The sequence below is a fragment of the Anopheles moucheti genome, chromosome 2 (genome assembly GCF_943734755.1).
Source record: "Anopheles moucheti chromosome 2, idAnoMoucSN_F20_07, whole genome shotgun sequence".
In the NCBI taxonomy this organism is placed as follows: domain Eukaryota; kingdom Metazoa; phylum Arthropoda; class Insecta; order Diptera; family Culicidae; genus Anopheles; species Anopheles moucheti.
This window is the reverse complement of record NC_069140.1, coordinates 25,150,783-25,178,608: the sequence shown is the minus strand read 5'-3', so window position 1 is coordinate 25,178,608 and position 27,826 is coordinate 25,150,783. Positions and strand designations below refer to the sequence as shown.

Below are 27,826 nucleotides of genomic sequence, written 5' to 3'. Positions count from 1 at the left end.
CAGTACCAGGAGCTACCTCTTTTGTGGATGCTCTCCTGGTATTATAAATTCAAAAACTGGTAGTTTTCGAAGAAATTTTTCACGACCAACGGGAAAGTTAGTGTTTAAATATTGCATACCTTTCGGCGGTTTTCGACCAAAAATGCTGTACAAGGTGCTACCTCTTCCGTGGATGCTCTCCTGGTATCGGAAATCTGAAAACAGCTGGTTTTGTATGGAATTTAGTACCAGCCGACGGAAAGTTTGAGCGAGATGAAGGATGCTTTCCGTTTTATTGATCTTTCTTATTAGCGATCGTTCTCACGGGTTTGATAGTATGCAATAGCAATTGTGATGGGCAAATTTGTCCCAAGCTGCAGATGTCACCTCTGGGAAACCATGCTCTCCTGGTATCGGAAATCTGAAAACAAAACAATTCTTCAAGTATCTTTTTTCGTGTTCTTTTTTAAATTTAGATCAACGTTTTCGCGGTGATGATTAGAATTGGAAAATTTAAAACAATTTCAGTCTAACAACGATGCAAATGTTACCGAGATTACAACAATATAGTTTGAACAGTATTCTACAAGGGGATATGATGAAGTGTTTGGACAGTTTGGGATGGGTGGACTTAAGCTGGACCTACAATCCAGCTTCGATTAAGTAATAATCAAGAAAGACAGAAATGGTATTCCAAAAACCATGAGGTATGAAATATCAAACGGAAAAGAGAGTTCTAATGATTGCAATATGATTTTATTCATATTCTATGACAATGCTAGCTATTTCGTAATACACTGGCAGATTGTGTCGGTTATAACATCATTACCGGCTTGCAAACTTGCAGAAATTGTGACGATCAAAATACTAAACACAATACTCCACCACAATACTGTTCCGAAACACGTAGGCTAGAAATTTTCACGGTTCAATCGGGGAGAGAAAACAATACCACACCACGAGTATCGCAATGGCAATAGCTGGCAAATATTACGTAAGTGAAAACAGCGCATCGTTTCTATTCTAGCATCTAACGGTAGGATCATTTACGAACAGATGAAAAAATCCTGTTCAAGAAATAGAATTCATGAATAGGTTGAAGTCAAAGGGATTATAAGGGTTCACGGGGCGGCCAGATGGTGTATTCGTAGCGCAGTCGGTCTGCACAAGACAGGACCACGGAAAAATTTCATTTGGACCACCATACCTCCGTATGCAGCACTGACTATCCTACGGGTAAATAAAATAAAAATAAAAATAGAAATGGTAGGCTTAAACAAGATGTCGTGCCGATAACGAAGAAGGAGTTTGAATACACTGCATACTTCACTTGCGTAGCCGTGTAACCGGGCCGATATAGCTAATCAAATAAAAAAAAATCTAACCAAGGATATATAAAATCTAAGGATATTTCCGATCAATTTTCTACCTTTTTAATTAGAATTTGTGCAAAAAATTACTCTGCTGCTATATTTCCAAAAATCGCACAATCGGCACAAGTTGTTTGGGGCCCCCAACACGGCGAGGCCCTAGGCGACCGCCTACTCCGCCTACCGTTTGATCCGCCGCTGCATGGCGAATATCCCGGAAGCACTGCGAGCGAACCAATTCGATGGCAAAGTGCTCCTTGAATGCTGTAGTTGTGAATTCCACCACGTGCTGCTTCTCGAAATTGGCGCACGTATGATTGTAGCTCCATTTAGAAGAGTACAGATACAGTGGTAACTGGTGTTGGTGGTGATATAGCCGGTTCCGTTATTGTATTCGAAGATGGTGATGGCCCTGGCGGACCATTTGAAGAAGATGATTAGGGGTGGCCCAGCGGCGAATAAAACGGTAGGCGGAGTAGGCCCTTTCTTACTGCGCTTTTCGCCTTGTCTCATTTCAAGTCCCCTCAATGTTCCCCTTCCCTCCTGCATCGTTTTCAAAATTAGAGGCCCCAACTATAATTCCGCCCTGGGCCTCCAAGGGGATTGATCCTCCACTGACTTCTACTATGATGTACAGCATGGAACTACAGAATCCAAGGTTGATGAAAATTAATAGTCTAGTCATAATCAACATTTTATAACGAAATTTACCACTACCCACATAGTTAATTACTGTGGTTCGACAATTAAATCGAAATCATTGTTACAGTCTCGGTTTAATTACCGATGCAGAGAACGATAAGAGTGAAAATGTCTTCATCATTCCCGTGCGTGTTTTGACGGAATTTCAGCCTAACGAAATTCTCAGACGTATTTGAAATGGCTCAAATGTACAACCTGTTACTTAAGCTTTGGATGCTAACCAGTATTGCCGTGGGCAAATTTTCCATAGACAAAATCGATGGGCAGCTTACTACGGTAAGTATAACATCTGCACACGAAACTTCTGTTAATCAGTGTTGCCTATTTCTAGATGGAACTTATAAACAAGTACGGTTACCGTGGTCAAACCTACACGGTAACGACGTCCGATGGATACCGACTAGGAGTGCATCGATTGGGACGAAAGCAAGGCGCTGATCCAAAGCTGCTGCCAATACTAATTGTGCACGGTTTGTTGGGCAGTTCGGCGGAATGGGTTCTGCTCGGACCGGACGATGCGCTCGCCTATCAGCTGGCCAACGTTGGCTATGACGTGTGGCTTGGTAATACCCGCGGGAATCGCTACTCTCGTGAGCATGAGCGCATGTCACCGGACGATGTAGAATTTTGGAACTTTACCTGGCACGAAAAGGGCATGCACGATTTACCGGCCATGATCGACTTTGTATTGAACCAAACGCAGCATCCCTCCCAGCAGATCTACTACATAGGGTATTCCGAAGGCACTACGGCGTACTTCACAATGACCAGCAATCTACCGAAGCAAAACGCCAAGATCCGGTTGGCCCATGCATTGGCGCCAGCGGTTCTGTTAGATGGCGTGCGCAGTCCACTGATACTTACATTGGCCGATAACTCAGCGTTGCTGCTTCCCGTTGCACAAAGCGCTAATATGGGCGAGATGTTTAAATGGTCGGAGCAGCAAAATGGTTTCGTTCAAAGCTTGTGTCCCCCGTACGCAAGAAGGAATCCATGCATCGTGATGTTTGAAAACCTATTTGGACCCAATCCGCAAGCGATTGACATGGTGAGTTTGCATGCCTTGCTGTAGAATTAAAATTTTAAAATTAACGTCCATTCCCCTAACCCTAGAATGCACTACAAGCACTCATGGGCCACTTACCGGCCGGAGCTTCCCTGAAGGAGCTAAAGCATTTCAACCAGATTATACAGAGCGGTATCTTTCGACCATACCAAGAGGACTACACGGCCCGTATCGTGAAACCGTACAATCTCAGCGCATCCAACGTGCCGGTGCACATTTACTACGGCGTGAACGACTGGATTGTTCATCCGCGGAATGTGCGACAATTTGCAACACTGTTACCAAACGTTCGCGAGATTCGTGCTGTTGGTGGTAAGAAATTTACACACATAGATTTTATAATTGCTAAACGCGTCAAGGCAATAGTTTATAGTAAAATTATTACCAACCTGCAGAACGATACACGTGCACTTCCGGAAAAATTCGAAAACGTTAGTTAACTCTTATTTGAAAATAAAGTGGACATTTTTTTAATTTTCAAACCAACTTTAGCATGTTTATCACCCGTGATCAAACACTTCGATCGGACGGAAATTTTAACCCGAAAATCAAAAAAGTACCAGGACCAAATAACACGCCTAGAGAAAACCAAAGAGCTTGACAAACTGGTCATTTTTGGCGAGTTTTCTGGCTCGATCGACACGGAAAATACATCCTCCTGCGTTGGATGCTCTCCTGGTATCAGAGCTTGAAACTGGTCATTTTTGGCGCGTTTTCTGTCTCGATCGACACGGAAAAAGCATCCTCCTGCGAGGGATGCTCTCCTGGTATCAAGAGCTTGAAAAACTGGTCATTTTTGGCGAGTTTTCTGGCTCGATTGACACGAAAAAGCATCCTCCTGCGTTGCATGCTCTCCTGGTATTAGGAGCTTGAAAAACTGGTTATTTTTGGCGAGTTTTCTGGCTCGATCTAGCGCTGATGTGCATAGTACTCCATGCGGGGTCGTGTGTGCGTAGCACCCTTGCTTTTGCGCACTGCTGCGTCGTCCTTCCTGGTTGTCCTCGCTGCTGCTGCCGCTTCGTGTCTTCGGTCTGCTGCTGCTGCTGTTGTTCCGAATCCACCCGTCCGTGGCCGCCACTCTCGGGTGGGTCCGTGTCCCGTTAGGACTTGGGTAAGATAGAAATCTATTTCCCCGTGCTTGCGGCCAACCCATGAACTGATGTTCGGGATCAGCCTCCTTGTCTTCAAACCTGGCGAACTCTGCTGCTCTGCGCCGGCTGCTCACTGGCGTTGCCAGCACTCCATGGTCTCTTCTCGCTGCCGCTTCCGTATGTCTGGTGCTGGACCTCCCCGCGCTGCCTTTTCGTCGTGGCAGCGGATGTCCTCCTCTAGGAGGAGAACTAACTGGATGATGCTTGCAACCACGCAGACGGCGTCGTATGAAACCGTTTGGAATGCGCTGGCCACTCGAAGCACTCCGGTGCGATGAGACCTCTGGACTGTGGTGCGGTGAGTGTTCCTTTGTAGAAGCTTCCGTCCCCACGCTGGCGCAGCGTAGCGGGCAATGCTATTCTCGACGTTCACCAGGGCGGAAAAAGCATTCTTCTGCGTTGGATGCTCTCCTGGTATCAGCAGCTTGAAAAACTGGTCATTTTTGGCGAGTTTTCTGGCTCGATCGACACGGAAAAAGCATCCTTCTGCGTTGGATGCTCTCCTGGTATCAGCAGCTTGAAAAACTGGTCAGTTTTGGCGCGTTTTCTGGCTCGATTGACACGAAAAAAGCATCCTCCTGCATTGAATGCTCTCCTGGTATCAGAGCTTGAAAAACTGGTCATTTTTGGCGCGTTTTCTGGCTCGATTGACACGGAAAAGCATCCTCCTGCGTTCGATTCGCTCCTGGTATCAGCAGCTTGAAAAACTGGTCATTTTTGGCGCGTTTTCTGTCTCGATCGACACAGAAAATGCATCCTCCTGCGTTCGATTCGCTCCTGGTATCAGCAGCTTGAAAAACTGGTCATTTTTGGCGCGTTTTCTGTCTCGATCGACACAGAAAATGCATCCTCCTGCGAGGGATGCTCTCCTGGTATCAGGAGCTTGAAAAACTGGTCATTTTTGGCGAGTTTTCTGGCTCGATTGACACGGAAAAAGCAACCTGCATTCGCCCACTGTGCCTGTTCCATGCGGATTGCCAAGGCATAGATAGTCTTAGGGTATGACAAAAACATCCCAGACAAAACCAAGCGAGTTTTTTTATGTATTGTTTGTGTGGGATGTTCGATACAAGTTGACAGCGCACCTCCATATGATTACACGGGTTTGGTCTTGTCGTGTGGTCTGTTTTATCTTGTTCGAGGACTGACAGCGCGCTGACTAATCGAATAACAGATATACGTAGGGTTTTTTAATGTACAAGCAGTTCCCGAGACACGCGGTTCCACTTATACAGGCAGTTCCCGAGATACGCGGTTCCTCTTATTCGCGAATTCGGAGTTACGCAGTTTTTGCAAATTTGACAGATGAGCATGTTTATAGCACAAAATCTAAGCAAAAAGCTCAACTTTTTTTCTCACATAAAACATTTCTTTCTAGCTTATTTTAATGTAAACTTTCTTAAAACCGACTGAATCGTTGAATAAATTAGGTCCAGAGCAGGAAGTCGACTCTGTGATTTTGAAGTATAAACGAAATTGCACCAGCATTCGACTTACGCGGAAATTCGAGTTGCGCGGATTTTTCCCGGGTTATAGCGGTCCGCTATAATAGCGTATCTCGGGGACTGCCTGTAATCAGTTTTGTGATTCTTTTATTTTGCTATAATCCAAGTAACATTTGACATTGCGTGTTGCTTGGGTATCGTCGAACAGTGACAGCGTGTTTACAGCGGCACTGTTTATTGAAATTTGTTTGCAGCGGCAGCAACATCCAAAACAGTTTTGATCGCGATAGGCAACGAAACCCTTCCAGTTCCAGTGTATAATTGTCCTTATTTTTAACCTATTCGACCTATCTTCATTTGCCACCGTAGTAGGATTAGGTGATAAGATTACTAAGCAGTTGTTCAAAGTGATAAGTATGCTTCTTTGATAAGAAACACCTTCCTGAGTTCGCGAATCCTAAATCAGTGGACAAATATCATTTTATCAGACAAGTTGTATATTCTCTGCTAGTGCAGGCCAGCACAGGTGTCTGTACGAGATGAGCAAAATGCTAAACGAAATCTGTGATATGCTGGATGGATACACCGGCAGGGATAAGGTGCGTATGATACGAATACCCACCGGAATTGGCGAACACCGATCGACCGTCGAAAGCCGGAAGACGGAGCACCCAAAGTTCCACGTCGAATAAATTGTACAGCTGTGCCGTTAGCGTTGTGTATTGGAAACAACTTTCACTTTTATTCTGGCTCATGCAACAATGCGTTATGTTGTTTCTACGGTTGCTGTTGTGGCGCGATTGTAGAGCATACGATAAAAGCGTACGTATGGGTTGCAAAGTGCGAGGGTTTAAAAAGTGTATATAAACGTATTTAAAACACGTTTCTCAAAGCTAGAAACACGCGATCGATATGGCGACACAAGAATAGCTATTCAAAAACAAGGCACATTTTAAACGCCAGACCGGTTTGTTTACTTCTACGCGGCACAATAAAAGAGGTGTTTCAGTGCACGGGATTTGGCGTACTATAACAGAAATTCATTCTTCCTATTCGTGATCATGTAAAATTGATAGATCATTTCACATTTTTATTGAACAAATAGGAACAATTGGTTCTTATCGTTCTCGCAAGGACACTATGAGCTACATAATTATGTTTTGAAGTTGTTTTATAAAATGACTAAATAGGGAATCATTTGCTATCTTGTACTCCTTATTTTTATTTTCTTTCCTAGATAATTCGCACACTATGTTACACTACCAAGCTGGCGTCTGGACTTTACGCTCAATCGGATCCCAAAAGGTCGAAAAAACTGGCTATATTTAGTTCGAAGATGTCCCAAACACGTGCTACGCTGCGTCTATTTGACGATTTGCCTATGCTGGCGTACAGTCTGAGCTACGGGTACGGCAGCAAAGAACCGGACCGCTGGATGGGGTTGATTGGCTTCGTCACCAATTTGATCGATCATGCATACTATCCAGTGGACAAGATCTGTTGGCTGATCGAGCACAATCTGCTGAATGTTGAGAACCCTACTCGTTGGGACACGATCAATTCACTGCTTTGGGTTGCATCGATTTATCTTAATCTGATGAAGTAAGTATACTGATACACCTGGAGGCAACCATTTGCACACCCCGGAATAGTAGGTTATAGAAAATTTGGGCAACGTGTTCCGGTGTCACGTTTCGTTATCCTATCGTATCTTAAGTCGGATTTTAGCTATTAAAAAACCGAAGATATTGCCGTTTCGGTTTTGCTACCCCCGCATAGCCTAATCACATTCCATCGGCATTGGATTAACTGGGTCCATATCCGCTCCGATCTGGATCCGCTTCATACTAATTTGATTTATGGTTTTATTTTCGTCCCCATTGCAGAACCATCCGGAGCTTCACTGTGATGGAACAGCATAAATCATGCATCGACAAACAGGAAAACGAAAGCAGGTAATTTCTACACTGGAGACATTGCTGTTGTTACTAAGAAATGATAAACTCATGATAACAAACAACATTTGGATCTCTGTTTGCGTGATTTTAGCCAAGCGTTCCGTATGTTGCTGATTAAGCAGCGCATGGAGGCCATATCGATATTGCGGTTGTCCCTGGATTTGATCCATGCCGGCAGCACACTGCCGAAGGGCATGCTTTGGGGTGGTCGTTTCCAGACTTGGCACGTAGGACTGATTGGAAGCATTTCGTCACTGCTGGGTCTCTACCAATACGTCGCTAAGAAGCGAATCGTTAAGCAGAGTTCCTAGTGCAATACAAAATCGTACGCCCACTTATTCGACTCAATTGCAAATTTCCGCAGCACAATAGTTAGCATATATTTTGGTTTATTTGCATAAATAAATCGGGTTGCTCGCGAGATTTACTCTAGAAGTAAATTCTATCGAAAAGCGATTAGAGAGTAGCCCCATTACTCTATTTGGTTGATCACGGATCATTTAGCTTAGCATATAACGCGCCGTTCGAGATGCAGTTCGCACACGGGTCAATTGAAAGTTGATATTCGTTACGATTTGTTGTATTCTTTCCTATGTTAAATGGTTTTTGTAAAAAAAATGTCACAAAATCATCTAGTCAATAATTTGACATGTAAATAAATTGTTTCTGAAGTAAATGTGATAAACGTCACACAATATAAAACAAGTTAAATAACAATTTCTCTTAATTATCCAATAGATCCAAAAAGCAGACAACCATTATCACCACCAGTATATTCGATGAAATCTGTATGTTTTTATTGATTTTCTTTTACATGTTTGGGGCACTGAAACGTTTTTCGGTAAGGGAGGGAGGCTTCTTGTTTGTTGGAGTAAATAGTAGTTTTGTAGTTTGTTATTGTTTATGTTATTATTGTTTTGCGTTAATATAAAGTCCATTTTGATCAGTTCTGCGTATACTCCTCCTCCTCCTTACACTTCTTCTCCTTCTACTAGAGCGTTCATCAATTCACAAACAGTTTGTAGTGTCACCTGCACAAAAAGAGGGCAGTTGATGACAGTGTTTTGCGTTACATTCATGTCTAAAAATCATCCATTGCAATGATGCATGGTCTATTCTTCTGTTCCCATCAACTATTGTGCGCGCCCTTAATGGCTTTTGGTCTTATCGATTTCGAACTGCCTGGCAAAGCATACATTTTTAATAATCCCTTAACTTCGTGGCGGCTAGTAACTTTTCATACGCAAACCTACACCTGGAAGCCTATCGTGTACTTCTTTTGCTAATGTTCTTCCGCTCGAGATCGATTGCATTGAGTAATGTATATCTGCAATGCATCCCGCTGGGTTGGCGCTTCGTATTCTTTTTCCTGCCACCACCGTTACTACCTTTATTTCTGCATAAGCTTTCCTTTCTGTATGTCTTTCATATTGTCCATTTATCTGGCGGGTGATCACTGTAAGGGTGTTTGGTTAGCACATGGATTGCTATTGTTTAGTTTTTGGTTTGAATTTTTCATTCCCACCTTCTGCAGAAGAAGCAAGGGTAGCATTTGATTGGATCGCATTAAGGTTACTACACTAACTGTATTGGTTGGATCAGCGGAGGTCATTGGTGTATTTCGCGCTCCGTTCTGTATGTAGCCTGCCAGATGCAAATGATTACAAAATTTAACCGTTTTACAGGCTTTATTTACTGCTCGTTGAACAATATAGTGAATAATCGCGATCAGTAGTGTAGTATTTTCGATAATACTCACTATTCCGTACAAGTATTCAAACGTAAGTTTTGTATTAATGTGATAAACTGTGCTAACGATTGTTACGTGCCAAAGTACCTGTTCAAACGATCGCAGTACCGTGTATCGGAAAGAGCATTCAGGTTTACATTATTACGTTCTATACCTAGCATGATTTAATAGTTGATAAAATGTACTTTTTGTGTTTTTAACCTTTACGTAGTAACATTTGCAGCATGTAATTATAATGACCTGTCATCCTATCATCAAAAGTAGACATGTTCAATACTGTTACACCCATTTTCTATGCAAAATTTCGAAACTAGTCAGAACGTATGTAAATATCTCAACCGAACCGAATAAGGTTTAGCTAAAATTTAAAACTATTCCTAACCTCTGTGGTTACAATCTTGCAGTAAGTAGATTTCGTGTGACCAAGCAGTTTCAGTTTTAATATTTAATTTTAATTTTGTTTTGATGTTTTTATTTGCTTCTTTCATTTGTAAGAGTATAATGATTATCCAAGCATTGTTTATATTCGAATGCAGTAAATTGCATCGAAATAAGGAAGATATTTTCCACTATTTGACGGGGGGCCATTAATATGCGCTGTTGCGAAAAAGGTCAATATCTTAGGTTTGTTATAGATGATCAGATTATTTAAGCAGCAGCGGAGGTTAGGATGTGCTAAATGTATCATGGATTAATATAGTTTGGTCCTACGGATTTGCCTCTGTGCCAGATGCAGCAAAGGATTTATTTCTTACTCAGTGAATCAATCTATTTGCTTTTATCGCGACACTGTTCTGTTCTGCATCGTATATGTTTAAATGATTGTTACCGATATTTGTTTTCTCAATGAAGGCATAACTTCTTATTCATGGCTTTCCACGTACGCTCTTTCTGTGCAATGTGTGTACCACGATAGCTGGGGCCTATATGAAGTCAAAGCGTATATGTTATGATCGCACGATTCACATAATGCACCATTATCATTAAATTACTTATTGCTTGTTTAGGTGCCGTGCACGCGCGTGTGTGTAACACTTTGCACATCCCCATCGAACTATAATTCGCACTGTTCGCTTCAGTCCCGATTTTGTTTCTTTGCTTTGCTAGCGCATTCAGTTCCTTGATTTGAAATAAAATTTCATGCCTCCTTCTGCTTCGTATCCCCATAGTGGTGTGTGTATTGATTGATTAACATCAAGAACCCGCTCTCATTAGATTTGTTGTAATTAAAATTGAGCACAAATTACCGTATTATAAAAATTGTTTCCTCCATGTTCTCTCTTTCTCTTTCGTTTTTATGTCCGTTTTTGTAAAACAAAACAACATTTCTTCGTTTTTTTGTAGCACCATCATGCATGAATAACAAACAAAAACAACACTAATATATAAGGTAGATAAAAACACATACATTACATTTAAAAACACTTTCGCACACCGTTTTCAAAACTCACAAATTTTTCCTTTTAAATTAGTAAATAACGAGACAAAATGAAGAATTGAAATGCAACTGTTAAAAATTATTTACCTACATAAAGCACACACACACACACGAGGCAGTTGGATAAAATATATAAAACTGACGATCAAACTGCATACACGACCTCGTTCTGCCGCCATGCACGTGTCAACTGCTCAATTTTGTGAGCACCGCTTTTTAAAAACATCCATCAAAAGTCAGATACACGTTTGCACCGTTTTATATATGGGTTTGCTAATTACTGGGTGCTCCCGTTTCCATGAATATATAGTGAAAGATTTGAGAATTAGAATAAAACAGCAATATTAAAACAAGGTTTGATTTTTAAAACACTATCAATCCGGTGCAATGTCCAATACTACAACAAAGCGTGTACGTGTGCGTGTGTGTCGTGCACTTGAGTTTACAAATCGTGCACATGTTTAGGCAATAAAACACAAATTAATGAAAATATTGACAACTCTCACTTGCATCGTGTAGTGAGGGGGTTTTCGAATATACTGTATCATTTAAGCGTTCCTTCCTTTCTCGCTTCTTAGAAAGGTTGTTTCTTATGTTTCTAGCAAATTGCACACCATTGCTTACCAATCGAAAATGAAACGTTTTTTTAAAATGTACACAACCACAGGTTGCATTTTAGTTAAAATGTTGCACCGTAATTTGGCCATAAATTAGTACACGATTCAAAAATTAACCAACTTCCCAAAGTGGTGTAATATGTTCACATGCTTTGTTTTTAACGATCATGTGGCGCATGCAGCTTCCTCGTATTTTTTTTTATTTTGGCATCATTCCATAAAAAGCAACATGTCAGCCGATTATTTAATATTTTAGATAAAGTTAAAATGCGCATTTTCTAGGAGGTAATATTATAAAGGTATACAACTCAAACACACCTGAAACCACGTCACCGGGTGACAAGTGAGAGAGACAATCTGAACACCAACGTCAAAAACTTTTTTAAATTATTTTCAAACTGAATAATCATACTACACAACACCACACGAAAGTAATAATTACCTCGCAGAAATAGAGTTATGAGACTGTACGTAAAGAATAATACAACGAAATTAAATAAAAATTAAATATTTCGAACTGAAATGTCGTTCTGACACTCAACGTAGAATTTTAAACGGTTCAATTAATTCATCTCATTACCAGCTTTACTTTCCAAGTGCAATCAGCGTGAATAATATGGAGTCAGTCAAATTAAGTTACTATTTTCGTCATTACTAAGCTACTCAGTTTACGCCACACCAATCTGGCATGCTTTTATGTTTTCTGCATATTTCCCGAAGTGCTGTTAAAGTAGAAAAGTTCATTTTCTACGTACAAATTAAAGTTATGCGCGGTCTGTGAATATTACATTTGTTGTATTTAAAAACAATTATGATTAACCAGCGAGTAAAAACTGCTGAATCTATATTCATCTAACGTAAAGGATTAACGACGATTTTAATATTCTTACTTATGTAAGGATTAAATAGCATTAATAATTTCGCGAACCGTACAGAGAGGATTTTCCGATCGGGGAAGGATCAAACAATTTTCATTAACAAAAGAAGAGAATTTGAAAACAATTGTAAATTTTTGCTTTCTTGTGCTAAAGTAGTGTGTATCAATGTTTCAATCGTAAAACCCATTCTCTCTTCGTTCAAACAACTCGAAACAACTCCTTATCTATACGTTTATTAAATCGACGTAGTTGTCTTTCTTTTTACGAACCGTATGCGGATTTTAATCACACTATGCTTTAACATACGCTTGATGTTAATGAAATAGCTTCTAACATTGCCAGGCACATTTTGTTATATATTTGATAAACTTTTTGCAAATTGATGACTAAAAACTATTTTTCCGCATGTATAACGCACCTTCCATTTATCAAGTATCTTGAGAAGTTCAGTTAAGATAATGCCCAATTTGATTGAATGTGTAACCTATGCAGCCCATATTTAAAACCGACCACAAAAACACGCACACAGGCATAAAAATGCTTCCGAATGTGAATGAAATCCTGTTGCGGGAATAAATTCAATTTGCTGTCTAGAGATAATAAGGACAAAATTATAAATGTTATTATTACATTCACAATAAAAGGTGCGTCCATGCGTTTCTGCGAAATTTATAATAATAGTTCCACATTATTATGTGAATTGTTTTTGTGTACTCTTGCCCTCTTTTCTTCGTTATATTCATCGGGGTAGATACAAATTCTACCAAACAATCAACAGTTTTCAAAATACGGTATTAACCATGCATTAAATCGTCCATTAAATAATTGAAGCTCGATATTTTACCTTATACATTTTTCAGTAGCCTATGAACGATTAGTATTGTATTTATTTTTTACGACAATTATGTTCAGCTCATTTCTGGTGTAATTGGTCTTAGTTTAAAAGATTAGTGCATGACAAAAAAAAACAGTACAACATATCAATATAATTCATGACTAAAAAATTGAATTCAATGATTCAAGTCGAACGACAGATTGGGCCGTGTGGATGTGCCGAGATTTACAACTAAATACTACGCAGAGTACGTTGAAAATCTTCGGAAGAAAATTAGCCGTTATTGGAGGATAAACCAAATAAAGTTTGTATGTTGGGATTCCACACAATTATTGTCTCACCATAAGTAACTATATTCATATTACCAGCTGCTCAGCGGTTTGTAACAAATTCAATTATTTTATTAAGATACCGCATTTGTATTCGATTTATATGTTTGTTTGCTTTGCATGCATTGTAAATTGTAAACATTATCGTACAATTGTTTTGCGAGTTATGGTTTGTAACGCTTCCACAATTGTTTTGTAAAAAAATATAGACATTTGTATATCGTTTATATGCCTCTAAATAACGTTCATATTCGCATAATGTTCTTAAAATTATGAATTTTAAGTTGATTTGGCATATGAACGTGTGGTTGTGATTTCTTTCTGCATTTTTTGCGGTTTTGCGGTCCCCTCCCCTGCACCAGCATGCGTGTGAGCAGATTTCTTTTTGCTTAGTTAGCGTGGTTAGTTAGTTACATTTTAAAATATACTTCAGTTTACACTCAACGCTTTCAACAGGAGTCATTGTCGATCCTAGACGCCTTTAAAGTAATCTAAGATCGCGTTTGTTTCAAGCTTCAGTGTAATGAACTCATTGTTATCAAAACATCGCGTATCGAACATCAAACCCTCGGTTAGGGTGTTTTTCAAATTAATGCGATTTTATAAAACAATATTTTAATGGTTTATATTAAATTTGATTGGAAATAAAATAATTCAGCAATTGCAAACGCATAATGTACTAATGTCAAAATTGAGTAAAAATTGGTGACGTTCTATATGAGTAAAACGTTCAACGCCGCAGCAACATAGCATCGAATTCGGGCAATTGAAAAACGACTTGCACGATTTTGATACGGCAATGTATTAAACCCGGTGCAAAAGTATAATTATGTTTTACTGTTCCCTTTAAAACTGTGTTAATGATTTTGGTCGATATCATGTTTTTCAAATATTGCTTAATGTTTGTATAAAAATTATGTACGTTACTAAGAAAGCTTATGCAAATTTTAAAATCAGTTAGTAAAATAATGCAAAAAAAAACTATGATTAGTGATCCAAAAAATAAACAAACAATAGAAAATACACGGAATTGCAATTCGATATTAAACAGAAAAAATATGCTTGTAAATTAATACACGTGTTGTTTCAAGTATCGCTGAAAGATATACTTAACATTAGTTTGTGTACAGTTCAATCATTGTATCGAAAGTAAACACCAAATAGTGTAAAGTTATAACGCAGAAAATGATGACAATATATGATATACGCCCTGATATAAATACGAATAAATAAACATTTAAGAACGATTGCGCCAAATAAATAACGGCATAAATAGATAACAATTTTGAAATTCAGTATAAACAAATCCGTTAAGAATTCCTCGTCCTTAGTGTTTTTGTGCTTTCAACCTACCGGTAACTCCCCCTGCCTCAATACGTGCTTTAACAACAATCCATTAAATAAACATATTAAACCTTGCGCTTTCTACCGAGGAATGTGTCTCTCTCTAGATATTAGCTTTTACCTAAAACTCGCATTGCATCGCAAAAGAAAAGCATTTCTGCCATTAAAAAATAATTTAATGAAAGTCTATTACCCCTGGGCACCAACTACCAACAATGGATGTCTCGCTTAATGCTCGAAAATCTTATGTAATCTACCAATTGTAGATCTGCTTCATACGCTTTCCAATAAAACACCAAAACTTCGCGACTTCTCACATCATTTCATCGCCATTAGTTTTTTAGGCAACTTTGACGTGCGCCTGTGCAAATGGGGAGTTTTGATTTCTGATTCGATATAGGAATTATGATTCAAAATAGCAACACAAAATTGTGTGATGTGCGTTTTAAAAAAATGGAATCATAACTACAACACACATGATGTTGATCGCATGCGATCGATCGTAAGGCTCTAGACTAGCTAATCGTAGCCAGTGTGCTAGGAGATGTGTAATGGTGTAGGAGTAATGATAATGGTAGGGCACCGATGCTCGTGCTAATAATTTAATAACATTTAACAATCTTAAGCAAAATTATCGAAAACAGTGGAGTTTTTTTTTACAAATCTTGCTTCACTTTAGAGAAATTAAGACCATATTGGCATCTGATTCCTCAATGTTATCGATTTTGATCCGTTCGGCATTGCACATTATAAAATCACCCAGAAAAAAGGACAAAAAATCAACTGTGTGTTTGCTTCAAAAATGGAGGATCGCTTTGCCATGGCCACCAAAAAGTGTGCAAAAATCACCCGTTTGCAAACTCTCTTTTATAATGGATGATAGTTCCATACATAGCTGCATCAATTCTAATTCGCTAGTGCGTGTAACTAGCTAGAATAACATCTGCTTCACGAAGTATCTATCCCCCAGTTCTGTGCGCTAACTTAAACACGGCAATAGTTTCAAAAAGCGGAAAATGAAAAACTAAAATACTATTGGGTAAAATTAACGAATTAAACACGTTACATAAGCGATCCTCCACTCTTTTCAAAAGTATCCATTTTGATACAACAAACAAGCAACAAAAATTCGCACACGAGAAGAGGCGATCTCTGCATGTTTCGTTCATTGCTTTACCGATTGCTAACAAAACAGGAGAATTTTCTACGACGTAAGGTAAACTGTAAATTTCAATCTAGGAAATTCGTTTCCAACGTCCCTGTTTAGTTTAGCATCGGTTGAGGGTTGGATATTTTGAAATAAAAACAATACAAGCCGGCAAAATTGAAATCGAAACAAGGAAGCAAAGCAAGATTCGTACAAAGAACACCAAAAACAACACAAAATAATATAAAAAACCAGCCTCGAGTAAAGTTAGAATTAATCAAAAAGAAAAGAAAAAAACAATACGCTACTGAAATAAACTCTAGTGATGAGAAGGCCAGGAGCGTAAACATCGCAATTGAAAAGAAAAACAATATTGATCAGTATCAAAAGAAAAAATATAAATAATTTGAATTCCCTCATTTAGTCAAAATGTGATATGGAATTGCAAAACAAAAAAACTTCAATAATTAAATGTGCAAACCACTACCACCGCTACCGTTACCACTACCATTACCAACACTCCCAGCAACATAGTTATGTTGTTGTAAGTTCAACGACGATCCAATACAAGAGGACGCGTGCTCACCACTATTGACACTGTTGTTGTTGCCAGTATTGTTGCTGTTGACGTTATTATTGCCATTAAGGCTATTATTGTTGATGCAGTTGGTTGAATTATTGTTACGGGTGTTATTTCCACCACCAACAGGGCTAGAACTATTGCTGCTAGGGTAGCTCATGTTGCCATTGCTTGCAATACTAGAACTTTCAGTACCACTGCATGTCGACGGTGATGGAGACTTTGCGAGGACACGATACTGCTGCTGTTGCTGCTGTAGCTGGCCTAAACGATTACCCGATTGTTGATGATGATGGGTATTGTTGTTGTGGTGATGATATTGATTGTACGTATGACTGCCAGACCCGTTATGGTGATGGTGATGATGTTGATGCCCATTGTAGTATGAGCTGTGGTCATACGAGTGTTGCTGCATGTGATGGTTGCTGCTGTTGCTACCGGTTGCAGCATGCTGTGGCTGCTGTTGAGGACCAACGCCGATAATTGCAGTGAACTTGGAATTCCGCGTAAGGGGTTTATGATTTTGAAGATATACTCCTCGGCTGTGTTGATCTTGCCAGCAGGAACGACAATAATATCTAAAGAGCGGCATAAGTAAAATCACAATTTAACTCCAGTGCTTCGCGTTCTCATATAAAACAGTCTTTCCATTCCAGCTCAATATTATAAGTTCGTATGTCTCAAACACAGTGAAGAATCTTAATTCCGAATGTTTACATTATTTTAGGTGTATCATAACAATCCCTCTAAAGGAATCAGATAAAATGAATGTATATGATTTGTTTTTTTTTCTGTAATAACACCCCAAATATACAAGGAAAATTCCAAGGAAATGCCTTGAGAAAATTGTTCTCTCTTTAGCCTACATAATGCTGATAATAAAGCGAAGAGTTTTAAGTGCCGTACAATAATAAATAAATAATATCCCAAATGTGCCATAGCTCCCGAGCATGAAATCGTAAATAACAATAAACCGGCTATGAATATATGAATAAAACATACCTGAAGCATATGCTTTCGCGGCAAAAGTATGGTCCGTGTTGTAGAGTGCATATTGAACAAAGAGAATCCTCCAGATAGGGATCCACCTGCAGTTTCTTGGTGAATTTCGAGGTACGAATTTCGATGAATGCAGCCGATACCGCCTTCATGTACGATCGAGCGTTGCTGAACGTTACGCGAGCCGATCCGAGCGGATACTTGTACTTGTCTGTATCGATGCCTACATACACGACGCCTTCGAAGAGATCGTTCATAATTATCGCTAAGCCCTCGGCTGTCAATTGACCGTGCAGTGCTCCTACAAACACTGTTTTCGTCGGGTCTAATTTTTGCGAAGAGGACTTTACGTAGTTGGAATCTGCAATGTTCCACGGAATCACTTCGACATCCTTCGATTTGATGCGCTTCGAAGATATCTTGAAGTTAATCTTCGTACCTGTATCGGAATTTCCAGCGATGTAGTGAATTAGCAACATCATCTTAGAAAAAACACACGGGACGTATATCTCGGTAAGAATTGTTATTTACCTGCGCTTATTCCACCATGATTACCGTGGATGCTACCATTGTTGGTAGAGGAAGTATAAGTACATGCCTGCAACAGTGCCTTGACCTGTTTGTCCGATTCGAAAATTATGTATACATAGCCTTTAGGTTGTGTCGCTTGTTGTTCCTTGCCAGGCCATTCGACCCTATATGACGGACCGAGGATAATTAACATGAATTGGAGATTATAATCTTTATCAAGTTTCTTTTTTCCTCCAAGACTTACTTTATCGTGCCGAATGGTTTGAAAATTTGGACCAACGATTGTTCGCTAATATCCCACGGCATGCCACCGAGGAATATTTTCGACGAATACGTCACCAAACGATTTGAACGAGGTGGCAAAACGCCACTCCACGTGCAAGTAGCATCGTAATGGGCTGTGTAATACAGGGTGATACATACATTTTGGAATTAAAAAAAAATGGGAACAATATAATTGTTTCTAATAACATACCTGCAGAGGATCGATAAATCTTTGCAATACGATCGAGATTTACATCGGTGTATCCATTACCACCACCAGAACCAACGTTCAGTGAAGGAGATGAGGAGCCCTGGTGATGTTGCTGATGTGACGATGAGAACCAATTTCTCCCTTGTAAGCCACTACCACTGTAGTTGTTACTGTTGTTGCTGCCCATAGCACCACCGGTGGTATTCGTTGAAATATTACTACCACTTCCAAATGCCGATAGCAGCGACTGGTTGTACTGAAGCTCTTGTAGTAGTAGAGACTTTTGCTGGGAATGTTGTTGCAAAATCCGCAACGTGTTGTTATAGACTTGAATTTTTTGCATACGGTCATAATCGCTATCGAATTCGGAGCTGCCAAGCCTTAAAGACGCAAGGCTAGCTAAGCTGCCATTGTTGCTGCTGTTGACACCACCGTACGTTCCCGATGCAGTAGATTGTTGATACGTCGATGTTGGAGACGACGTGTACGGCGTAAACTGATTTTGGGACTGCTGTTGTTGTTGCGTTTGACTAAGAAGATGTCCTGTCAATGAATTCGTACTCTGAAATAGGTTAAGCATATCCATGATGCTGGTGGTTTCCAAAGTCGTCAGCAGGGTGCTGGTGTCCGAATGATCTGGCGGAGTATGCGAACGGGACATTGCCACGCTTCCGGTATCAAACGGTAACAGCGAACTGTTGTTGGCACCGATGGAATCGAAATCGCCCATCGCCACGCTTGCATTATTGGGTGTGATAATCCCTCCGCTGTTGCCGCTCGTTCCACCATTGCTCCCAGATAGAATTTCGTACTGCTGTACGCTCGTTGATTGTTGCTGATGAGGATGAGATATGGTGCTTTGTTGAGGTTGCGAAAAGCTACCGTTCCGGTAATTCCGTCCGTTATTGGGACACAGAAGAGTAAGAGAGGGAGACGTTACTTCGCCGGATGAAGAAGGACCATTAGTCGGCGAGGAACAGTCAAAACTAATGTTTCGTCGTCTTTGTTTCAACGTTTCTGTGGTCAATCCATTTTGGGACGTGATTCCCTCGCTTCCGCAACCAAGCATCAAATCAAACTGGAAGATGACATAATGAAAACGAAAATAGAATTTGGACAAAAATAAATTTGTAAACGCGGAAACAGTTAACAACCAAGGCTCAACTAAACAGTATGAAGCATGACCACCTGGCATTTAGCCAAACTTATTCGTAAAGCGATAAAAAAATGTCGATAGGATCGCTGCTCCGAGAGTCCAGTTGCTGTTGCTACTTCATCCCCTATTTCGACTTGGATGTATGTTTTGTGCCAAAAAACAAGTTATGACTTCACTCAATTAAACACTTGTTCATATACCAACACCTTACCGCTAATCTCTGACCAAGGAGCAATACTATTTTCAGCTGGTTTAATTGATTATTTCTTCATTGATTCGTAAACGATAATACGGATGAAAATGATTGCTAAATAATAGACATGTTTCTCACCCGAAATCTATCGTACGCGCCACCAGCACTGCTGTTTGTTGAAGCTGACATTAAGGCATCGGTTGTGGTTCCGGAGCTTCCGCTGCTTCCCGGCTGATGCAGCATCTGAGGCAGCAAGCTCGAATAAAACGAGTGTGTAGAGGTAGGCGATTGGCCACTACCGGCACTTCCTACCTCTCCACAACTGATTCCACTGCTGCTGCTGCTGCTGCTACTGCTACTACCGACGATACCACCGCCTATCAAACCACCGCTCATCAGTAAATCTGGCGAATTGAGCGACGGGCTCGGAATTCGCAAACTGGCGAAGTTAAACGGATTCGACGAAACGGATCCACTGCCACTCGTCGCACTATTTCCACCACCTGAGCTAAGGATGCTGCTTGCACTGTCATCGCATATTGTCGTTCCCACCACGGCGTTGCTCCCTAGGGACGAACCAAGCGTCGCGAATGACCCAAGCGAGGCATGATGTTGTTGGTGGTTCTGTCGCTGTTGTTGATGCTGACTGCCGAGGAGCGAGTGGTGATGGGAGTGCTGCACTAGGGCAATACTGTTCTGATGGTGACTTGTACCTCCGCTACCTTTACCCGTCATACCGGAGGAGGAGTTTGTTACCAGCGAAGCAGACGCCGACGTCGGTGAGGATGGCTGTGAACCACCTAGAAGATCTGCCAAAGACATGTTATCTAGCACATGTCGAAAAGAGAAGTGGGAGAAAAAATGATCCGGTAAGTTTGATAATTGACTGTAGAAATAGTTGCGATGTGATTTTCAAAGTTAAAAATAAGACTTCACCGTTAAGAGTACTGTACATAAAACAAGATAGACTCTATATCGTTATTCATCTGATCGTTGATGAAAATAGTAAAGCATAGAGCCAAACGTTTAAAATAGAAATCTGTTTGACTTTAATAGTATTTTTATGAAACTGTTGTAATGAACGTAACGCTAAGAATATAATATAACCACACTAAGGAATGCTTCCAAAATAAATAAGACACAGGAATGCTGTTCAAAAGACAAACCTGCAGATACATAATGTTGTGGTACATTCAAATAATTAATCCATTTCTTGAAGGCCAATATAAAAATTTCCGGCTACAACATACATGTTACAAATATCATGCTATTGGTACGCGATTTAGGGGTCAAGATCACTGTGCCATTTTTGGGAACTACAGATACATATTAAGTGTACATCATTGGTCCACAAATGTTCTATTCCTTTGTCATTAAGCGCGGTTAGGCACATAACATTGTATCATTTGCTACATTCCAAACAGTGCAGGACACCATATGGAACGGAAAACACTAGCAGCTAGAAGCTTATGCAGGACAAAATTGGCTGGAAGCGTCACTAGTTTTAACTTATTTGGCTCCAATTCAAGCGCAAAATAATAATGATACTATCAGAAAAAAAACACTATCCTCGGATGTACTGTCCTCCTCTGTAGAGCACGACGTATTGCTCATGCTTCTTCTGGTGTAGATCCAGAGCAGTTCGATGGAGAGTTCATTAAATAACACATTGGGTGAAACCAAGGATCCACATTATAACGTGGAATGTCCTTGGCGAATGTTAAACTTTTCCCTAATAACTATAAAAAGTACAATCGGAAGCTTGGCGGTCCTGACAGTTTGCACTCCTTTTTTATTTCTTTTTGCCGCTCAGTTGCTGCTGTTGGACAATTGTTGCGCCAAATACGAAACGCGAAAAATCATCCCTCTTTATATCCCTTCACATTTGATGTTTGTCTCAACGATTAAATGATGTATAGGAGGAAAGCTGCAAATTATGGCCGCATCTATCGGACATCTGAAGGAAATGGGTGGTGCTTTTGGAACACACAAACACAGAGTGCCACAAAATAATACGTGTTTATATTTTAAACATAAATTACACCATTCCGTCGTAAGATATTGTTAGGCGCAAGTAAGAACTACCAATACGGACAGTAACAGTATTGGAGAGGAGAGGGCGCGGTTTGCGGTAGTAAAGACTTATGAGCGTGCCTCAATTTGTCTGCGTTCCAAGTAATATAATTCGTAATAAATTAGACGAACAGCAGAGCTGGCTTCCACACTTCCTCCCGTCGAACAACTGGAACTACTACCATCAAGATGGGGGACTCATGTCTTTTATAATGGCCATATTCCTGGAGGTCGGGAGGGGCTTTTGTTCGAGAGATGCGTCTGGGAAGTGGTTCATTGCACAGTGTCCAAATATTGTAGCTAAAATAAAGCAAAACAAAAAAACATTGTCGATGCGTAAGTCTTCATCAGAAATTAGCTACGCGATTGAAATCTATTTCACCAGTAAACGTCACGTAACGATATGAGAGTGCCAGACTCACTGGCCACTTCCCTCCACGCTCACACTTACGTGCGCCTTCTGTAAGTTGTACCCAATTCTTCTTTTACTATTATCTTCCCGACTTCTTCGCTGCACTTCGAACAGAAACCTTACCACCCTGCTCCTTCGGCATACACCAGGGGTCCGCGAAGATGATGTCGTGTCCAACGATGCGTGTATCCTAATAACGCAACCATCATAACACCGCCCTGGCCACTGAGCGTCGTGTGCAAGCCGGACACGAGCGAAGCAGGTGTGGATGGGTTGACTACGGTCAACAGCACATCTCACCCTAGGAGAGCATTCATTCCGACCAAGAAAGCAATCCAACCGCTCGAAGACGTTATGAGGTTCAACGTAATTAGGTGCTGCTGTGTCGGCGCCTGCTCCTGTGGCTGTGGTACCGAATGATGACCACGCAACACACTCATACACACAGGTTGTGTGTTCCACCACCTGTTGCACCATACGGTGATTTACACCGACCAACGCGTGCCAGAGCTCCGCGCACCACAAGCTCGAGAAGTGGCTTGTCGAAGCGCTTGACTGGAGACGCGCGCCACTGCCGCTGGGCTCACCCGCGTTTTGATGCGGAAATCACCTCGCGTATCCGTAACGCGATGATCTGGGAATGGTGGATAGATGTTGTCCGCTTCTCTCCCTTCATGTGTTTACTTTTCTGTTCCAGTCGGGGTTCCGGAAAGGGATTTTTTAACGCCAAAACATGACTCTGATAGGTAAGCACCAGTGTGGGGATGATATCGGGGAATAGCAGGATTTGTAGGGAGGAAGGTAGGTGAATTGCACGAGCTAGCCAAGCAAATCAGTTCATGCGTGACCTGAACCTCATTCCAAGTCAATAGGGTTGTGCGCTTCCCTTTTACAATACTTAACCATCGAAATATCGTGGGGGCTTTCTGCGAGTTAACGGTGCGATTAGCTTGGGAAATGCGTACCTAAAAAATAAACTATCCTAATAGATTGGCATCGTTCAGAGGGGTGTAGCTGGGTAAATGTTTCCTCCGTACACGTTACATACAGCGCTTGTGGCACAGCAGCATTTTGCAACACATGAAGCCCGCACATTGGAAGCAAGCAATGCAAAACAAATAATATCTTCGTACAGATTACACGCTGTAGGAGTTATCTTCAATCGGGCCACTTATACTTTGTTTCGCTCCATTACACTAGCCACTCGAAATAACCATTCTTGGTACATAAACTTAGCGTACAGCTTCACAGAAAATTGGAAGGAAATAATGTTGACGACAGTGAATCTTACACCTCATACACTATGATGCTACAATGTATTTGATAGCGGCGCCGGTCTTCACATGAAAAGACCGTGACAAAATCCCATGCAGACTAATCCTCCCTACGCAGGAATCGACTATCCAGCTACGAGTAAATAAGATCAAAGAAAGCCGGAAATTGCACGCCGTAATTACTTCGTGCCGAGAATTACGAAGAATGAAAACGATTTATCAAAATTCACCAATAATTAGCCAGTAATACTCAGTTGCGGCGGATATAACTTTTGAGAATACTTTTCCAAACCTCGAACAGAGAAAGTGATGCAATTCGTCGGTCATAAGATAATTTTAAACAAATTTATTTCATGTATATTCCATGAATATAATCACCATTCGCAATATGACGTTGGAGAAGATGTCTACGATCTTTCGCGCGTTGTCGACTGTCACGTACCCGTCAGATGGAAGATTTCAAAATCTTCGAACTAGAGTTTTTACAGTCTTGAGGTTTAAACAAGCGTTAACAAATTGAATATTGAATCGTCCTGAAATTCCGATGTTCTGTAGCATTAAATAACGTAACACAAACAAACCAGTCAGCATCTAATATAGAAATTCTGCCATTTGTAACAGGATCATATAGTATTTTTCATATTTAGTAGACATTTAAACATGTTCAACCAACTAAAGAACTTATAAACTGCTGTAGCTGGGACCAGTAGTAATAGTAAGTAATTACAAACTGTTGCATACAAACACGACTGTAACAACATTCACCATATCATCGCAGGCTGTCCCTTCCAGACGCTCCACAGAAACGAACGGAATACTGCCCCCCCTTCTGGATCCTATATTGGTGGGGACAGGCAAAACTCAATCAAACATACTTCTCGCTTATTTACGGTTAGTTGAGCGTTGATTATGTGCCATTGACCACTGGTTGTACATTTCCACCATACACACACGCTACATTCTTTCGCTCTATGCTACTATCACTTACTTCTACTTAGCTCATTCTCGAGCATGCAAGCATGCAAGTTGCAATGTGCAGACCCGCCAGTGAGCTCACACGGTAACTTCCATTTCTTCCCGCTCTTTAACACACAACTCTTGTGTCTCGTAAATGTACTTGAACTTCAATTTTGTCTGCGTTGCCACTTCCTGTTCTCGTTCCGTAAGATACCACACCACAGCAGCGGCGGATAGATTCCATATTATCGATGAGTTTTTTCCACAAAACTTTATCAGCCAAGCACTGTGACGAAAAGAAAACTAGCGGCAAGCGCAAAAGCGATCCCTTCCCCATCCTTTTACCTTCCCTTAAACAACCCAACAAACACATCCAAACAGAGCAATGGAAATGAAAAGCTTGTTCTACAATGCTTCCCCCCCCCCCCCCCCTTCATATAGCTTCCTCGTTTTCACCGCCGTTCACAATCTGATACGGGACGGTTCATCCGGAACTCATCGAAGAAAGGAGAGTGGGCACAAAACGAAGTAAACATTATCCCGCTTCAACGTTCGACTAGACGGCTCAATATTGCTAGTTTCCACCGTTCACCAGAACATACACGTGATCCCACCACACTCGATGCAAAGAAATTCTTACATGCAAGTTTTCCCTGTCGATTGTGCCCCATTCCGCTGTCACTTCCTGATTATATTTCCCTCGCCCGGCCTGGCCGGTGTTTGGCCTTCAACAGCAAATACAAACATTCAAGAGGGCTCATTAAGGCGCACTTGGGTAGATATTCAACTTCTTCAATTTCATACACGAGATGCAACGGGATGGGTAGAACATACCGCCATTCTTAAAACTACTGCATCGAAACATGTTCGATTTTTACTGGTTACACCATTCAACGTTGAAAGAAGAAACGTTATCAATGCAATAAAAGATCTGTAGCATTACTTCAATAATATTAGCAAATATCAATTAATTATCATGATTTTTTTGTGGAATCCATCAATGTAGTTCTTTTTTGTTTTGCTCCATAACATTTTATTGTCATTTTTCGCCTGCAACATTGCTTCCCAGTCAGGGAAAGGCTATTTTCGATACATCCGGTACATCATAAAACCAAAAAAATAATAATCGTTTTTAAAGAGTTTAATTGTTGTACCACAACCATAGACACTTTTGCTAGTGGTTTTCAAAAACTAGTCGTTGTGGTGGTATATGAATATACCAAAACTTTGGAATACAGAATAAGGAAGTTTGAAAAATTTTGAACAATTACTACATATAAATGGCACATAGAAAAATTGAAAAACTGTACAGAGCAAAGCCCGTTTCACCCACCCATACAACACCAGCAAACATAGCACAAAAAATACCATTTTCTCTCGTTAGCCGAAGCACGTGAAAATCTTGATCGCGGAAGATCATGGCCCCGTGTCAAGCTTTCACAAATATTTATGAAACAACTGTAAATTTGGGCGTTAGAAAACGGGAAAAAAGAAACGAACCAAATTATAACATATAAAAACCGACCTCTCTTTTGGAGGGATTTTTTTTCCTTCAAGAAAACACCTTCATCAACGCCCAACCTCACTTACCACACACCTTGGGGGGGATTGGGGCCGACAGACACCCCACATCCCTCTCCTCTTTCTGCTTCGCGTACATTATAAAAGACATTTTTCGTAGGCGAATTAACCTTTTACGCAGTGTGTTGATATGAATAATCAACAACGCGTGAAATCCATCACCAGTGAGATTTTCGCTCCAACAACGGTACGGTTTCTTCTCAACGTCCACGGGGATCCCAACCCCAACTATCTTCATATGTTTCACTATATTTCATTGACTCTCTTTCGCTTTTTGCCCTTTGGCAGCAGTCAAGCGTTATAAATCTTTGAACCAGGTGCCACTGCAGGGGAATTGTGGACCGAACGGTCACAGGCTTGGTTACAAATTGATCTTGAAGATAAGAGCATACCACACACTACCTAATATCACTATCCATACCTATAAAAAAGGGGGGGTGATGTTTGTAGAGAAAAGAAATTTAACAAATTATACAAAACTTTGGTTTGTGATCCGCGTAAGCATTATTTTAATGCTTTCCTACCTTTTTCAAATCGATGCTACTTCAGCAAGACTCAATTATTGCGCTAATGCGACGAAGCGTAACTTATGCTCTCGGACCAATTAACGCACTTTTTATTCTCTTCCCCCTTTAACTGGGTGAATAAGTGTCTTAAGTAGTGCAGGGAACGAACAGGGCACTGGCGGGAAGGAAGCACAATTCCCGTTTCTAATAGAAAAATGAGCGCAAAACAGCGCCTGCAACGTTTGATTTGCAGTTTTGAGATACTTTCCTATTTCATAATAATTTCCTCTTCTTACATCATACGAATTCTGTATTGCGACAGATAATTCTATATTTTCTACTAAAAAAACATTCATTGCTTAGTACTAGAACAGCCGATTCTTGTAAACAACTGTTAACCCTATTATTTCGCTTAGAAGTTCGATTCGCATAGTCTCGCATAGGCTATTATTATGCTTTACTAGTAACAGTTACAAATGTGCCGGTCCACTGCCGTGGATAAAGATTGTTTTGACCAGCAGTGTTCACCCAGTCCGATGACTTCATGCACTGCTGCTGGAGGAAGATGTGTGAAAAGTGCTTCGCATCGCAAAGATGAAATATTGTGGCATACTTTAAGCTCAATGAATGGCTTACTGGCGATGCATGCGTCGTGTGTCGTGTGCGCATAAATATACGGCATATAAGGTGTAGCACGTGCTGCGACTGTAAGCGGATGAAATAATTCGCTTGGAATCAAAGCCTCTATTAGACATGCAAACACACAACAACGTGCTCGAGTATGCTTTATTATACTAATGCATGCTTTAACTAACAAAACGTAACATAACATTGCTTTACTTCAGCCAAAATTAACGAAAAATATACTAAAACTATTGCCAAATGGCTTTAACTTGGTATCGAATACCGAAAATGAGATTATTCCCAAAGTTGTAAGAAAGATACTTTAAAACTTTATTACGAGTTTTCGAGAAAGCAGAATCAAGTTATTAATTTACAGCCTGCTGATAAGTAACACAGTCTTAGTATATCTTTATATTAAATAGTTAAATAATTAAATACTACACCGACATATGTACA

General features: G+C 40.5%; 3 protein-coding genes across 4 annotated transcripts in view; 2 read left to right on the top strand and 1 right to left on the bottom strand.

Moving 5' to 3' along the window:
- The first annotated feature begins 2,228 nt into the window (after positions 1 to 2,228).
- LOC128299437 (lipase 1-like) lies at positions 2,229 to 3,557 on the top strand. Its single transcript, XM_053035406.1, has 3 exons — positions 2,229 to 2,327; positions 2,383 to 3,099; positions 3,165 to 3,557. Exons 1-3 carry the CDS (start codon positions 2,229 to 2,231, stop codon positions 3,555 to 3,557), a joined length of 1,209 nt encoding a protein of 402 aa, XP_052891366.1.
- A 2,463-nt stretch (positions 3,558 to 6,020) lies between these two features.
- On the top strand, positions 6,021 to 8,366 carry LOC128297687 (peroxisomal membrane protein 11C). 2 transcript variants are annotated; one of them, XM_053033374.1, is made up of 4 exons: positions 6,021 to 6,312; positions 6,951 to 7,315; positions 7,600 to 7,664; positions 7,768 to 8,366. In XM_053033374.1, the coding sequence occupies exons 1-4, from the start codon at positions 6,253 to 6,255 to the stop codon at positions 7,980 to 7,982; spliced, it is 705 nt and encodes a 234-aa protein (XP_052889334.1). In that variant the 5' UTR covers positions 6,021 to 6,252; the 3' UTR covers positions 7,983 to 8,366. The 2 variants fall into 2 exon arrangements, with proteins under 2 accessions (XP_052889334.1, XP_052889333.1); XM_053033373.1 differs by having other exon boundaries at positions 7,600 to 7,668; positions 7,763 to 8,366.
- A 7,619-nt stretch (positions 8,367 to 15,985) lies between these two features.
- LOC128297419 (uncharacterized) overlaps positions 15,986 to 27,826 on the bottom strand; it is a 29,011-nt gene continuing 17,170 nt past the window's right edge. Inside the window, exons 4-9 of the mRNA XM_053033053.1 lie at positions 20,082 to 20,770; positions 18,595 to 19,672; positions 18,364 to 18,517; positions 18,120 to 18,283; positions 17,592 to 18,027; positions 15,986 to 17,167 (exon numbers count right to left, since the gene is read on the bottom strand). Of these exons, the coding sequence (XP_052889013.1) occupies positions 16,477 to 17,167; positions 17,592 to 18,027; positions 18,120 to 18,283; positions 18,364 to 18,517; positions 18,595 to 19,672; positions 20,082 to 20,770 (3,212 nt within the window). The 3' untranslated portion in view covers positions 15,986 to 16,476. The remainder of the gene's footprint in view (positions 17,168 to 17,591; positions 18,028 to 18,119; positions 18,284 to 18,363; positions 18,518 to 18,594; positions 19,673 to 20,081; positions 20,771 to 27,826) is intronic.